At 37.8% G+C, this 15,176-nt stretch overlaps 1 protein-coding gene across 1 annotated transcript; it reads right to left on the bottom strand.

Annotated features, from left to right (window-relative positions):
- Nucleotides 1–5,333: 5,333 nt before the first annotated feature.
- Nucleotides 5,334–6,119, bottom strand: LOC103957011. The gene has a single exon (XM_009369076.2). The coding sequence runs from the start codon at nt 6,117–6,119 to the stop codon at nt 5,334–5,336; it is 786 nt and encodes a 261-aa protein (XP_009367351.2).
- Between the last annotated feature and the right edge of the window lie 9,057 nt (nt 6,120–15,176).

Genomic DNA, 15,176 nt, shown 5'->3' with positions numbered 1-15,176 from the left:
AGTTTGACAATGTGCACATATAAAGGACGAAGGTGGTGAAGAATAAGTATGGAGAAAGTAATAGTAAACCAAAGCAGTAGCAATTCATGGGATGCTTGTTGGCAATGCTAGCTAATCCGATTCCTTCCCTAATCCTTTCCTGCAAGCTTATTAAGGTTCCCTACCACCGTTTCTACTTTTTTTCCACGTCAAAGCCTATTCCATGTGAACAATCTCTGTTCGAAGAAACTATTCACTCTTTTTTTCTTTTTAATCATTTGATCTTCGACACTTAATCTAATTTAAAATACGGAAAAGGAGGATTCGAACTTGAATATCTAAAATGAGTAGCATATTATTTAAAACTATAAACTTCTTTACTTCCAAACGAGAGGCACCACTTTTCAAAAGATTTAACTTCCAAGTTCAGTAAACTATTAAATATAGCTATAAGATTCGAAGTGTACATAGTGGACAAAAGCTTCCCCGGTTAATATGCAACTACGCTACCGACTTGTGTTTGATACGAAAACTGAGGGGCGCATCTTGTACTTGGCCTTGCTCAACCTAGAGGACCCAACACTGGATAAGAATTACAAGAGTGAAAGAATCATGGGCCTAGTTTTTTTTTTTTTTTTTTTTGACAAAACAATAGTGTTGTATTCATTCAGGAAAACACCGAATAAGTCTCCACCAGAGGTCATGGACCATTACATAGTATCCTCAATAAGGAGGTCAATGATAAAGCTAAGAGGTTGATCAGACCACTCACACTGGCTGCCAACATTTAAATTGAACCTAGCTAGTCTATGTGCGACCGTGTTAGCTTGGCCACGGACATGGGTGCATAATTCTTCAGTGATTGCGCCGAGGATGCTCTTCGTGTCTTCTACCAACTGCCCAATTGATGACGTGTTAGTGGAGGCATCACGAAGAGCCATTTCAATCTGAAGAGAGTCTCCTTCCAAAAAGAAATTTTTGAAACCCCTCGAGTCCGCCCAAGATGAACAAGCCCTTGCCGCCATAGCTTCTGCCTGTAAGGGAGAAAGGATGTCCTGGAAATTCATGCAAGCCGCTGCAACAAAAAACCCTTGTCGTCTCTAACAACAACGCCCAAGCCTCCCACCTGAGAGTCCCTGCACCATGCCCCGTTGAAGTTGATTTTCAGGCGGCCGGAGGGAGGCATCCTCCATTTGATAGGACTTTCTAGGGGTGTTGTTGGCCGTGACCACAGAAGAATAAATACGCCTAAACTCATGCCACCAGGCTATTGCCTTTGAGGCAACGATATCAGGGGTATCGCATTTATCTTCCCACAAGTTTGAGTTCCGACATCCCTAAATGGCCCAGCAATTGATCATGAAGATTTCAAATAAATTAGGAGGGAGTGAATCTGCCACCTCCGACACCTAATCAATAACAGATGAGGATCCAGAACCTCTAGGAAGACAGGTAATCGGTGCATAGAACCAAATGCATCTAGCAAAGTGACACTCCTTGAGGATATGATATGTGGATTCCCCATGGAAGTTACATAGAACGCACAATAGATCTGTCATTATATGCTTCTTTGCTAGTTTACATTTGGTGGGGATGATGTTGTTACAGAGATGCCAAAATGTAACTCAAACTTTAGGTGGAACATTGGCCTTCCAAACTTTGTCCCAAAGGTTAGAATTTGAGTTCCCTGCTGATGAAGATAATGCACTTCTGTTGACAGGAGTTAACCATTTATAGGCAACATGGTATGTGGATTTGACCCAGAAACACCCTTTAGGATCGTAATGCCAAATCAGCCAATCTGGAGGATCACGGATGCTGATAGGAATATACCTAATGAGATTTATCTCATCCTTGCAAAATAATGATTCAAGGGTGTCCCTCTTCCAGACTTTTATATCCCAGTCGATCATTTCTCCAACTAAATTCAACGGGCAGTCATTTGGCTTAGGAGTGAAGATACGAAAGGATGATGAGAGGCTGATCCACGAATTTCCCTAGATTTTTACGTTTATACCATTACGATTTGCCATCGTGTACCTCGGTTTATGACAACCCTAGAAGCACAAAGGCTTCTCCAACAATAAGAATAGATGGCATTAACCAGTACCTCCAAGAATAAAGAAGATGAGAGGTACTTGGCTTTTAGAACCTGTGCCAAGAGTGATTGAGGGTTGTTCATAATTCTCCAAGCTTGTTTGGCTAGTAATGCTAAGTTAAAAACATAGAAATGATGAAGACCTAAACCGTCCTCACTTTTGGGTAAGCACAGTTTATCCCAAGATAGCTAGTGAATTCTGCGATCCTCGTCACTGTTATTCCACCAGAAAGAGGCAATCATTTGGTTTAGCTCGTCGCATAGAAATTTAGGCAAGAGGAAGCAGCTCATAAGATAGGAAGGTATGGCTTGCGCAACTGCTTTCACAAATAGCTCCTTGCCAGCTGCACTAAGTAATTTCCCCTTCCAACTTTGGAGTTTTTTCCATAATTGCTCCTTAATAAATCCAAATCAGCACAAAGTAGGAATAAATAGGGTAATAACGGATCGCCTTGGCGAAGACCTCTGGAAGGATATACATAGTCGCAAACGGATCCATTTACCAAAAACGAGTATTTCACAATAGAAACCGTGGTCATCACTAAGTTGATCCAATTTTGAGAAAAGCCGAGCTTGCCTAATACCAAGCGCAAATTACTCCATTTAATTTTATCGTAGGCTTTGCTCATATCTACTTTTAGAGATAAGAAGCCATTTCTACCCCTTATTTTTTTGAATAAGAAATTGGCCATCTCAGAGCCGATGAGGGAATTATCTGATATTTAACGCCCGGGAACAAATGCTGACTGGTTCTGTGAGATAATGGAAGGCATAAAGACCTTTAATCTGTTTGCCATAATCTTAGACATCGCCTTAAAAATAGCATTGCAGAGGTTTATCGGTCGCAGTTGAGCCATTTCTTGAGGTTTCTTCACCTTTGGGATTAAGCAAATGTGAGTGAAGTTGATTTGCTTTAGGATCATCCTAGAGGAGAAAATGATAGAATAGCCACAACTATATCCATTCCAACGATCCCCCAAAAGTTTTGGAAGAAGAGATGAGTAATCCCGTCCGGACCTGGAGCTTTGGAAGGTTGCATCTGGAAGAAAGCGTTCTTGATTTCTTCATCAGATATAAGGTGATCAAGTTACACCCCCATTTCAGCAGATACCCTACTCTCCAGGGAGTCTAAAACATCAGTAGTGTTTCCAGGGCCAGAGGATTTGAACATGTCGCTGAAATAATCAAGAACAATCGCTTCAATCTCTGCCTCGGATTCTCTCCATCTGCCCAACTTATCTCTAAGATCAGAGATGTGGTTTTTTGCTTTACGAATACAAGCTCTTTGATGGAAGAATTTGGTATTTCAGTCACCTTCCTTAACCAATTGGATACGAGATCGTTGGCACCAGAAGCTTTCTTCGTCACTGAGTAAGGCATCCAGGCGCTGCATTAGAGACGACTTTTTAGCAATGGATTCCTCCATTAGGGGTTGAGCTAAGATAAAGCCCAATTTAGAGCGAACTTGTGCAATTTCCCATTTTCTTTTGTTGAATTCATTGTTGCTCCACTTGGTTAACGTGACCCTATATGCCTTGATCTTCTGAACTACTTGGAACATAGGTACGCCCACAACAGATTGCTCCCACGCCTCTTTGACAACATCGAAAATACCATCATGCCTGGTCCAAAATTCCTCAAAATGGAATGGTAGATGTTTTCGAACCCTGGGGGGGAGATAAGCCCTCATAATGAAGAATAATTAGGGAGTGTTTAGACTTGCTCAGCTCAAGGTGTTGCACAAAATGCTTGGGGAAAAGGTTGTTCTACCTTGAGTTGGCAAAGTCCCTGTCGAGCTTTTCCTTGATACCACCATGCCGAGTAGTGATCCAGGTGAATGGATTACCCACGTAGCCTAAATCTTTAAGATTGCAGTTGTTGATTGCCTCTTGAAACTTTAAGATTTGTCTTATTGGCCTAACCGGACCTCCTAATTTTTCATGAATGTGCAACAATTCGTTGAAATCACCCCAACAACCCATGGTAGTGACGAACATTGTGCTAATTGCCTAAGCAGGTTCCAAGAAAGGGTCATTTGCTCAGTAATAGGATGCTCGTAAAAACTGGTGAACCTCCAATGGAACGCATTGCCCACACCACTGATCTTTACATCAATATGAAAATTCGACGAGCTCAAAATCCGAATATTTGTCTTATCTTTCCAGAATAGGGCAGGGCCACCAGATTAACATCTAGAGTTGACTCCACAAAACTTGTTGAAACCTAGTTGAACTTTCAGTAACCTTAGAGATCCTTGTTGACATCTAGCCTTCGACAAGAAAACTAAGGTGGGATCTTGCTGCCTTAGAATGATCTGTAGGGCTTGAACTTTCCGACAATTCCCAAGCCCCCGACAGTTCCAAAATAAGGTTTTCATGGCTTCCGGCGAGACTAACCAACGTCAGCCACCATCAATATAACAGGAGAAAATTTCCTTTTTCGGCCAATCTACCCATCTTTTTCCGCGTCTTCCAGGTCCTTTGACGGGTTAACAATGACCTCGTGTAACCTATTGCTGTCCCTTAAGTCATGCGGTGTCCAAATTGGTCGTCTTGTTTTATAGAGGTTTTTTCCACGGCCTCCTCAACATCCAGCTTTCGGATTACGGCTGAGATTGGAGAGATGGAGGGGACGACTGGATTGGGGAATCTTTGGTTTCTTTGCAGAACTTACACGTTTAGTCCTCAAGTATGTAGGATGAGATTGAGCTAGGTACCCTTTTGTGGTCGAACTAGCAGTTGGCTCTGTTAGCGCAAGGTCCAATTCGTCATGAGAGAATAATCCTTAAGTGAAAGCTGTGTTGGGTTGACCCAAATATCATCAGAGCCCAAGAGCAGCCTCTTAGTATTCTTCAAAGCCCAATAAGGAAAACGATGTGGGTCATACCAGTTTTCAAAAAGGGAAATGTCATTAAACGCTATAGTCAAGGTTCCATTTGTGAAATGGTTACCATAGCTATCAGAGTGCCAAGTATGATCTAAGTCGAACAGTTAGTTGTGGGCCCATAGGTAACCACCTAAGGGACGCAAGGTGGTAAGTTACTAGTACCGGGGGGAGACACAACAAATGGGCCAGTCTGCTCAATGTCCCTTATGATAGCAGATTGATTGTCTTTAGTATTAGAGGCTAGTTTGTCCCTTATGACAGCGTCAGAGGTGCCAGCACCATGATGGTTGTCCTTTTTCTAACTAGTGGCATCATTCGTCGGAGCCTCCCAATCTTTCGTCGGTAAGCCGAAAAAGCTTCATTCGATGGTTCACTTATTTCTCCAATGCTGATCATCCTTTCCCGACACCACTTGGGACGTTTTGAAGGATGGGAAGAGGAAGAGGGAGGCCTTGGACAACGGGGCAGTTCTTAGTTCCATTGGGAATCTGTAACCACCCGAAGGGAGTGGAGGCACTGGGTTTATGTAGTTGCTAGCATGCTCCAGTCGGCTGCAGTGGTAGTGGAAGATACGAAGCCCCTCATATTTGAAGCGAATGGACCGATGACCTTCCTTTGGGCACGAAATCTTCAATTGAGTAATAAGGGGTTTAGAGGCATCAAAATCCACTTTGAGGCGAAGAAAACCCCTAAAACCAGACTCCAGAGGATTGTCAACTTCCAAGACATCTCCCAATCTCTCACCGATGCACTTAGCATTCTTCAAAGTGCAGAAATGCCTAAGAACTCCATGAGCTCGGATCCAGAAGATAGCCCTATTAGCCTTGATGTCATCCAGAGAATGGTAGGATGGCCAAAATTTAACAGAGAATGTATAATCTTTAATGAACCAAGGGTTTCCTTCAAGGAGGCGTCTTGTAATAGCTTCTTCCTCTACGGTGATGGCAAGGATATTAGGCTTGGCTTTTAAGATCTTGACATCTCCCATCTTATTCCAAGCATTATGAAGAACTTCCTTGACCATATGTTCCGACGGTTCGTTATTTGTGATTAACCGTCCCACCAAGTGTATATTGTTCTCCAATCGTTCCTCAAGATCTAGACTATCCTCGAAGGTAACACTGAGACATTCCATTTCTTCCTCATCCGTAGCCATGGCTCTGAGAGATTAAAACCTAGTGACTTGATCACAGGTACAACAAGGGGAAACCAGTTCCACAAATATAATTGAAGACTTTAATCACAAGCTGGGAAGTAGAGATGAGTCATCCCCTAACGCCAACGAGAAAGTTAGCAGACCCACTTCCAATTTTAGGCATGAGAAACTCTGACAAGCCACTACATTAGTTGTACAGAATGAGGTGTGTAATCATGGGCCTAGTTGGAACAATTACAAGAGTGAAAGAATCACGGGCCTAGTTGGAACAATCTCTTGGTCTAGTTTGTTGAATAATGTTCAATCTCATGATCTTTCTTTTTGTGCTTACCATAAACTTTAGGAGGTTTGAACCAAAAAAAAACTTTAGGTCTCACTCGGTGAAGAGTGACTTATATGACATATGTACACTTTCATCATAGATGTCTATGCTAATGATACAACATTACATGAATAAAAACTTACAAATATCTTTGCATCATTGACACATGATGTCATGATGGCAGTGTAGCCATACCAAGATCGAGATTAAGTCTAACTCTATTCCATACTGTCCTATTCTTCAGGAGAAGATTTGGTTTCTCTAATATGTTCAATTTTTTGACTTAGTGAGTCAAATTATTTAAAACAACCTATTGCAATGGGGCCAATTTTTTGATGAAATTTTTACCACTTGCAAAAATAGGGATAAAACCACTTAAAATACACAAGAGCACAACGTAATCGTAATATAACAGCTCAAGGAAAGTCGTTCTCCACAAGAGGTAAATAAATAATTTATGTTAAAACCAAATCTTAATTAATTATTTAAAAACAAAGTTTGGAAAAAGATGATTTCGTGACTTAAACTATTAAAAACGAATTTAATAAAATAATTAAAGAAATCAACAAAGTAAAGAAAACAAAATAAAATAGTTTTGAAAATCAATTTAAGCACTAGAGTTCCGCCGCCACCTTAACAATCATATGTAACCTTACCAATTACTTATGAATTACACATGCAACTTTGAAGGTTAGGTTTTCCTACTGCATATTCTCCTCGTGATATTCAAGCAAGAACGTATATCTAACATGCAACTCATCTGTATATTTAGATCAAATATGAACATGTAAGATTCATTATGTTTTGTGAAAATCCTTTGAAAAACCATGCAACCCCTAAGACATGATATTCAGTGAAATTACAATACCAACCACAAGAAGCAATACTCAATCCTTCGGTGATAGTCTGACCGAATTATATTTGATTACTTATCTAAACATCCTAATAGTAGCTAAGCATTAAGACATAAAGACAATTTAAATACATTGATTAATAATTCAAAGTATGCATGCATAACATCATAAGCAATTGAATAAAGACTACATATTCATGCTAAGGCTCGTAGTTTTTCCCTAGCAAACAAAAATTAGATATGAACAACCATAAAACAAAAAGAATTTTATTGAAATAGAAAAAGGATAGAAAACACTTTGAAATATAAATTGTCAAAGCCTAGCTAAGTTTTCCAAATTGATGTGTTCCCTCTAAAACCCTAATGGCTGAAAAACCTTATTTATACTACTACAAAATAAAAAATCCTTTCTAGAAAATGTGTTCTAAAAAGTAGGAAACACAATAGAATAAGATAACTAGCAAATACATTCCTATTCTAACTTTGGAAAACCTACCCAGCCACAAACAGCCACGTTTCTGGATCTTTAGGGCTCCAAAACAGACCCAAAACGATATGAATTAAAGCTTGAGATATCTTGAACATAATTGCAAAAGGCCATCAACCCAAAGGACATCATCTTGGATGCTAAAAAGCCCAAATAAGCCCAAAACGTCACTTTGACAGCACTGCGTGCTACTCCTTTATTTCATCGCCTTTAATCGCTTGGTAGAAATATCCTAAACTTTGAAACGAACAAGTTGAGACACCAATGAACATCCTCCAATTAGAATCATTCCAAAATTCATCCGTTAGAATACTTTTTGCTCAAGAGGAGTTCAAATGTCCTACACTGGAATATATAACAAAGTATCAAAATTCTCACATAATAATCAATAAATTAATACTAAGATTAGGTTAAAATATATAGCATAATATCAACTCATCATTCATCAAACATGAGACATGGCCAATTTAATTGGATTTATCCATATTCTGACCGGCCCAACAAAGGAGGCCTTAAGGAACATACATTTTCTTGAGGTCCAAACAAAGCCAAAACTATTGCAAATGTTCCTTTAGGAAAATGAGATATCTATATATGTCTAAGCATATGAACCAAGTCAAAAAGTGGGTTATGTAATTGCTTTTTTATCCTTTTGGAAGTTCCTTGGTCCCAACTTTTGGATGGGTCTAGTTTTCGTTAGCTACTGTTTGTGTTTAATTTCAAATTAAAAAATTTATAAAGATTTATGGCCGCACGATGTACGATAAATGGATAGGATGTTAGGATCCCTAGGATCCTTACAAAGAGGATCCAGATGGGATCCAAATCTTCAACTTTTAGTCACCCCTGTATGTTTGTTATTGTTAAAGTTGTATATGCAATGATTGAAACTTGAACTGGAGTTAGACTTTAGGCCTAGACCTTCTCGACTATTCTCTTTAAACATGTACCAATTGGGATGTTTTGATACCAAAAACCTAGCTACATATGGTGGAAAATGACCATCCAACTATACCAACCAACCAAAAAACACGAACATGACTTTGTGTATTAGATCATGTGATTTAATTAATAGTAATGCTATTTAGATAAAACTGACCGCATCGCTATACAAATGAGTGATACCATTGTGTGTGTGTGTGTGTGTGTGTGTGTGTGTGTGTGTTACCATTGTGTGTGTGTATATATATATTTGTGTTATTCTTTAAATTTAATAATTACTTATGAATTATTGCATCTTGCAAGTGATCTTAAAAGTAACAAAAGCAATCATTTTAGAATCTCTATTATCTTTGAACAAGCAAATGATATTGAAACAATGAGTCCAAGAGTAGGTAGAAAGTTCACAAGAACCTGAATTAGATGAAACCTTATCCAAGATAATATTGACCAAATGGGAAAATATATTGGTGACGTCGTAATCGGGCCTTCTTGCCACCCTAGTAGTCGATCGGTCAAACTTTGCAATTGACTTAAAATTTGTCGTTCTTCCATTATAAGTGGGTTTTTATCACGGTTGGTCATTGGAATTGGACTTTCTAATTAAAATGGTTTTCACTTTTTTTTTTTTGGAACAAACGATATTATCTACACTAAGAGAGACAATTCACTTAGTCTCACAATGGACTAGCAATAATGTGGTTCAAATTCACCTTTGGCGAGAATCGACCTCTCACTTACAAGTGAAAAGAATACCACTAGACCAAATAAAATGGTTTTCGAAATAGAAAATTCATCAACGTGATCTTTGAATATAGGTCTTACAAATCAAATTGGTTTCTTCTTTAGCTTTCCATTAAAAATTAATAGTTATTGTGATCATGTTGCATATGATTGAGTAACCTATCTAATTACATGATGCCATGTGGATTAACAATAAAAGCTATTTTAAAAAAAAAAACTTTTATATTTTTCTTTTCACAAACTGATACACTAGCTCCTAACTTTTTCTCATGTTCATTATCCACTCTGTCTTTCTCCTCTCTCCATTGAAGAAAGATCAAAAGCTTCAAAATTGTTCAAATCCAATAACTTGTTTTAATTCTTTCACTAATCTTCACTGGAAAAGAATTTGAAATTATTTTTCAACCTTATTTTTTTGAAGTTTCAATTTCAACCTAAATTATTTATTGTTCGTTTTTTCTCTTCGTAAAAGGAATGTGGAGTTTGATGTTTGATGGTGATGTAGGAATCTTTGTTGAAAAACTTGTAATTCTACCTCAAAATTGAGAGTTTGAATTGGTTGGCTATTGAAGGCCTTGGATTTTGATATGATGGAGGGTAGAAGAAATTGCGAAGTTTCTAACTTTAATGTTTTTATTCACCCAAGAAAATGGGCTAAGCTATATTCTCATACTTGGTTCTCGAAAAGGTGGTAGATCTGTGTATTTTTGTTGCTTTTCCAATTCAAAGACTCAAATGTTAGAATTCCAAATGAGTCTTAAGATTTGAGTCTTTGCATTGTAGAAGAATCATCTTTAGTGATGGGAATCTTGGAATGAATGAGGAAGAGGGGGCAGTTGATCATTTAGGTTATTTGTTTAGTGTTGACGAGATCTATGGTACATATTGATTTTTTTTTTCTTTGTGATTTTTGTTGAACCGTATGCATAAAAAGGTGCATGTATGGATTGTGTCACGAACTTCATAAGTGTCCACTAGTAAAGCTGCCATGCATTGACATTGTTCTCACTTAACCACTTAGGCCAAACCCTATGTGTTTTATCAAGCCTAATGGACCTCAAGTCTGGGGTTTTATCTCAAAATGGCTCGGTGTAATTAGAAGTGGAACACCTATGTTTAAATCTTAGATTGTTGTACTTCTCTGGTGTGGGACTTCTTCACATCCATCTTGGCTTGTATCAAGCCACCCAGGGCTAGTCCTAAGATTTTTAAGGTCTGGGTTGACGCCAAAAAATGTGCCCTAACTTTAAATAAAAAATATTATTTATTCACACTTAAGATTTCGATAAATTATACTTAGAAAAACACTTCTAATTCAGAAACACGAAAAAACTAAATTATTCTGAAAGAAGGGAACCAAAAAATGCCGAGTTTATAAGTAGATAGATGATGAGCTTTGTTTCCCTTCTATTTAAACTTTTAAAGTGTTTTTATATAAATCATGTGGTGTTTTTTCTTATTTACTAACCTTGTCAATATGGGATTAAAAAAATAATCTTACTTTCGAGTCTTTAATTGATATGTATAAGCAATGAAGGAGCACTAAATTAAACCTGATATTGGTAAAGACCTACATACAGTAATTTCTTGAAGGCTAATGCTAGGAATACCAAATTTTTAAACTAGATTTTGTAAACCATATGATGTGATTATTGATGATTAGATTATTACTTAAGTGTTGATTAACGTGCTTATTTCTTTTTGGTGACACGTCATATGATTTGCAAATTTGGTCAAAGCGTTACTCTTTGTTGAAGGTTAGACTTGAATTGGAATCAATGTCTAAAAACTGCAATCGACATAGCTACTACCTAGTAGTTAAAAAGAAATTAACAACCAAAACAGAATTCGTAAAAATTGAAAAGAATAAAAATGCACATAGAATTTGAACTTATGATCTCTTATTAATTTAAAACAACAGAAACCACTACTTCTATTTAAACTTCTTGATCATAACTAAATGTTTTAAATTTATACTTTTATTGAGAAAAAAAATTCATAAAAATTGGAAAGTAAAAAAGCACACTCTACATTTCGAACCTAGGATTTCCTCGTTAATTTTAAGCATCATAAACAACTACTTCTTGTTAACTTTTTGAGCAGTGACAAAATATTAAAAATTTATACTCTTATAAAAAGAAATTCACAAAAACTAGAAAGTAATAAACACACATAGCTTTTCGAACCGAAGACCTCATTAATTTTAAACAAAAGAAACCACTAGTTTTGGTTAAACTTCTTGATCATTTAACCAATTTTTATAAACTTATACTCTCATGAAAACATATATGAATATACTATGTTAATAATTTTGGTGCCCTCCAATTATTTTGGGCCCTAGACCGATCGCCCAGCCTACACTGGGCCAGAGTCGGCCCTAGAGCCACCCTTTTACACCATCAAAGAAAAGATTGGAGTCAAGACTCATATTTGAGATTTAACAACTTGATAATATGCATTGGAGATGATTTGACTCAAAATTCAAATCTCTTTTTTCTTGGTTGAATAATATTTTTTTTTCTAGTTGGCTTGGGCTCCACCTTGGACTCATATCTCATATTAAAACTCAAATTTGTGGCTCACATTACCTCAAATCCAAATATAATTTTTAAGTCTCATGTGTATTGGAAATGTTACCTTATATTAGACTCAAATATAAATTTTGAATCTTTGCATTGGAGATGCTCTAAGAAATACAAAACAAATCCATGACGACAACTTAATATGAGTTTGTCAAAGATGAAATTCGGGAAGATGATCACAGTATGATGCACCAAAATCTTCTTATATTTTAGTACACACTAAACCTTCAAAGGCATATGCAACAAAATTAGCTTACCGGAGAATAGGACAACAAAATTTAAAGAAGAAAGATGTAAAATGCATATTTCCTAAAAATAGAAAATGGGAAGTAATTTTTCCTTTTTTTATCACCTTCATTCCCTATCTTGTTTCTAGCCATAAAACTAAATCAACCAACTGCGAATTGATCGAAGAAAGTAATTGAGTATTGAGGAGAAAATTGAGTGTGGAACAACAAGAAATTAATAAGCTTTACTGTTTGTTTAAAGGTTTAGGAAGTTGTCTATCCAGCCTCTTGTCCCGTCTAATAGTAATAGGAAGTTTTCTATCCAACCTCTCAATTTTTCATAAACATGGTGTTTGGGTTAATATTTGAACATTGGATTTGAATGAAGGAAAGCCCAAGGATGCCAACTAAAAGGGGACTTGCCCGAATCCCAGCACTGAGCCCAAAGGCAAATTGAAGCCTTCTCAGCCAAATACAAGCCACATGCTTACCATTGAAAAGACAAGTGATGGAGACTAACCTACTATCATCCAAAGAATACTTTCTAGTGGCATTCCAAGTAAAAAGTTGATGACTCACTACCCTCCAAGTGCTTTCGAGCAAGAACAAAGTTACAGTAGTCGGGCTAAATTGCCTATAAAATGAGGAAGAGGCCCCAGAGACAAGGACACTCAACCAATCAAACAAACAAACATACAAACTCTGCTTTCAAGCCAGATTTGCATCCAAAAGCTGAAATAAACCCAAATTTAGTCATTTTTAGAGACAAGTTATCTCTTGTCCAGTTTAAAGCTCTAATATCTCCCTCAGTGGCGTAGTATCGATTCTCTTGTGTAAACTTGTTTACCATCCATCCCTTTTAGCACATAAACCCCTGTTAATTCAAAGAGAAGTGATTGTAAGAGGTTTAACCTTGCTAGACAAGGTGAAATCTTGCCTGAGGCTCTTTGTTTGTTTTCTAAATTTGTAGATCTATTACTTAATGCATTCTCTAGTATATATTCAAGTTATTTCCATCAATTTTCCTATCTTAAGAGTTCTATTTGCATCTGGATCTGGTTAATTTAATGGATATGTTATCACTAAAATCAATCAAGAACCACGTAAATGGCTTAAAGGGCCCTAGACTCCCTTCATTTGAACATACAAGACTATGAACTAAAAGTCCTTGTTTACAAGGCAAGAAAAAGAACTTATTGTGGACTTAACCCATCGACGACAGTCCTTTGATAACAAGAAGTCCGAGTAACTTGGGGCACAAGTAATCGACTAAAAACACACTTGTTCTACATCTGCTATACTGAGATAACAGTGGCACACCTAGCACTTAGTTAGTTTTGATTGTGAGTTTCAAGGCCTACACCTAAGGCCCTACAAAGGTACATTTCAGAACTAACTTTGTCCTCTTCTTATAGCACATCAACAAGTAAGAGCCCAACTACACATCCAAAGTGTCAATCCCTTGGGGAGCTATGCTGAGGTCTGAGGATCATTTTCCAAAGACATTTTTGCTCGAACATAGTTTTGGCACGCTCAGTGGGACATCATAGTCTTTTATGCCAAGAAAAAGAAGGAATGAGAAAACCTTCAGGTGGAACACAAAATACGGGCCACCCCAGTGTCTATCAAGATCGAGCATGACAAATCATCTAAAGGATTTTCCTTCCCTGCAAGGACCAGCTATTCTAGAAAGCTCGACTTCATCTGAGAAGTCAGGAGGGAAAGTAACCAATGAAGAATTGCAAGCCACCATGGTACAAGTGCTAAAAAGTATGGAGAATATCACTTTGGAAACCAGAGGAGAAGTAAGCAGACTCTGCTCTTTAATAGTGAGTCTGCAAAAAAGATTAGATCTGGAGTACTCTACTCTAAAAAATGGTTATGCCAGGGAAATGATGAGGGAAGAGAGCCCTGAGAAAGAACCAATTATCCCCTTATTTCCTGTGCTTAAGGAAAATAGGGATAAAGGAAAAAACAAGGAATAATCTGGAGCTAGTCAGCCAGTATTGGAGGAGATTTTGGAAACAGTGTTGCCCGACCCCCTATTATTTTCACTAGGTAGTAGGGGCAGAGCGGGTAAGAAAGAAAGAAGTATGGGATGCCCCAGTTAATTGAATAATCTAGTGGAAAAGGTGAGCCTACCAAGGCAGACAAACCTCCTTCTTATAGGCCCTTACCATTGGCCAACAAGAGAAGGCATACCAAGTGGAGATAGCCCAATCCAAATAAGGAAACCTTTTCGAGCAATGATCGCAGCCCGAAATGGGGAGCCTTACATACCCCATACAATAATACAGCTAACTAGCAGCTCAGAGATGAGTTAGCTGAGTTAAGAAACATGGTGGCCCAAAATGCTCAACCTCAAGTTCGCCTGCTATTAAAGATCACTTACCAGAAGCCATACCCGGAGTATATTGATGAGTAGAATCCTTTTCCACACAACTTCAAGATGTCTGCGTTTCCCACTTTTAGTAGGGATGATGGCAATGTATCCTCTAAATATCACATCTTCAAGTTCTCCAATCATTGTGTGGCATTTGAAAACAATTCTAATTATAAGTGAAGATTGTTTGGGAACTCGTTGGTACATAGCATATCAATGGTATTGTTTGTTGCCTCCCAATTCTATTGCTAACTGGGGCTAAATGGAGATGGCTTTCCATGATTAGTTCTATAGGATGGAGCCCAAGATGTCGATCAATGAACTAGTGGAGGTGAAGCAATATGAACATGAGTCTACAGAAGACTTCGTGATGAGGTTCAAATGGACAAGAATGAGGTGCCAATTCCCTATCAATCATGCCCAACTCATATCCATTGCTCAAAAGGCTTTGAGGTTGCCTTTGAGGAAAACGTTTTATGATGTACAATTCAATGAGTTACGAGAGTTGGTAATTGCCGCC

Source organism: the organism of the source record quoted next, unplaced genomic scaffold, assembly GCF_019419815.1.
Source record: "Pyrus x bretschneideri cultivar Hongxiangsu unplaced genomic scaffold, Pyrus_bretschneideri_v1 Contig17, whole genome shotgun sequence".
Lineage (NCBI taxonomy): Eukaryota > Viridiplantae > Streptophyta > Magnoliopsida > Rosales > Rosaceae > Pyrus > Pyrus x bretschneideri.
The sequence above is the reverse complement of the archived record's forward strand: the minus strand, read 5'-3'. Positions and strand labels throughout refer to the sequence as shown.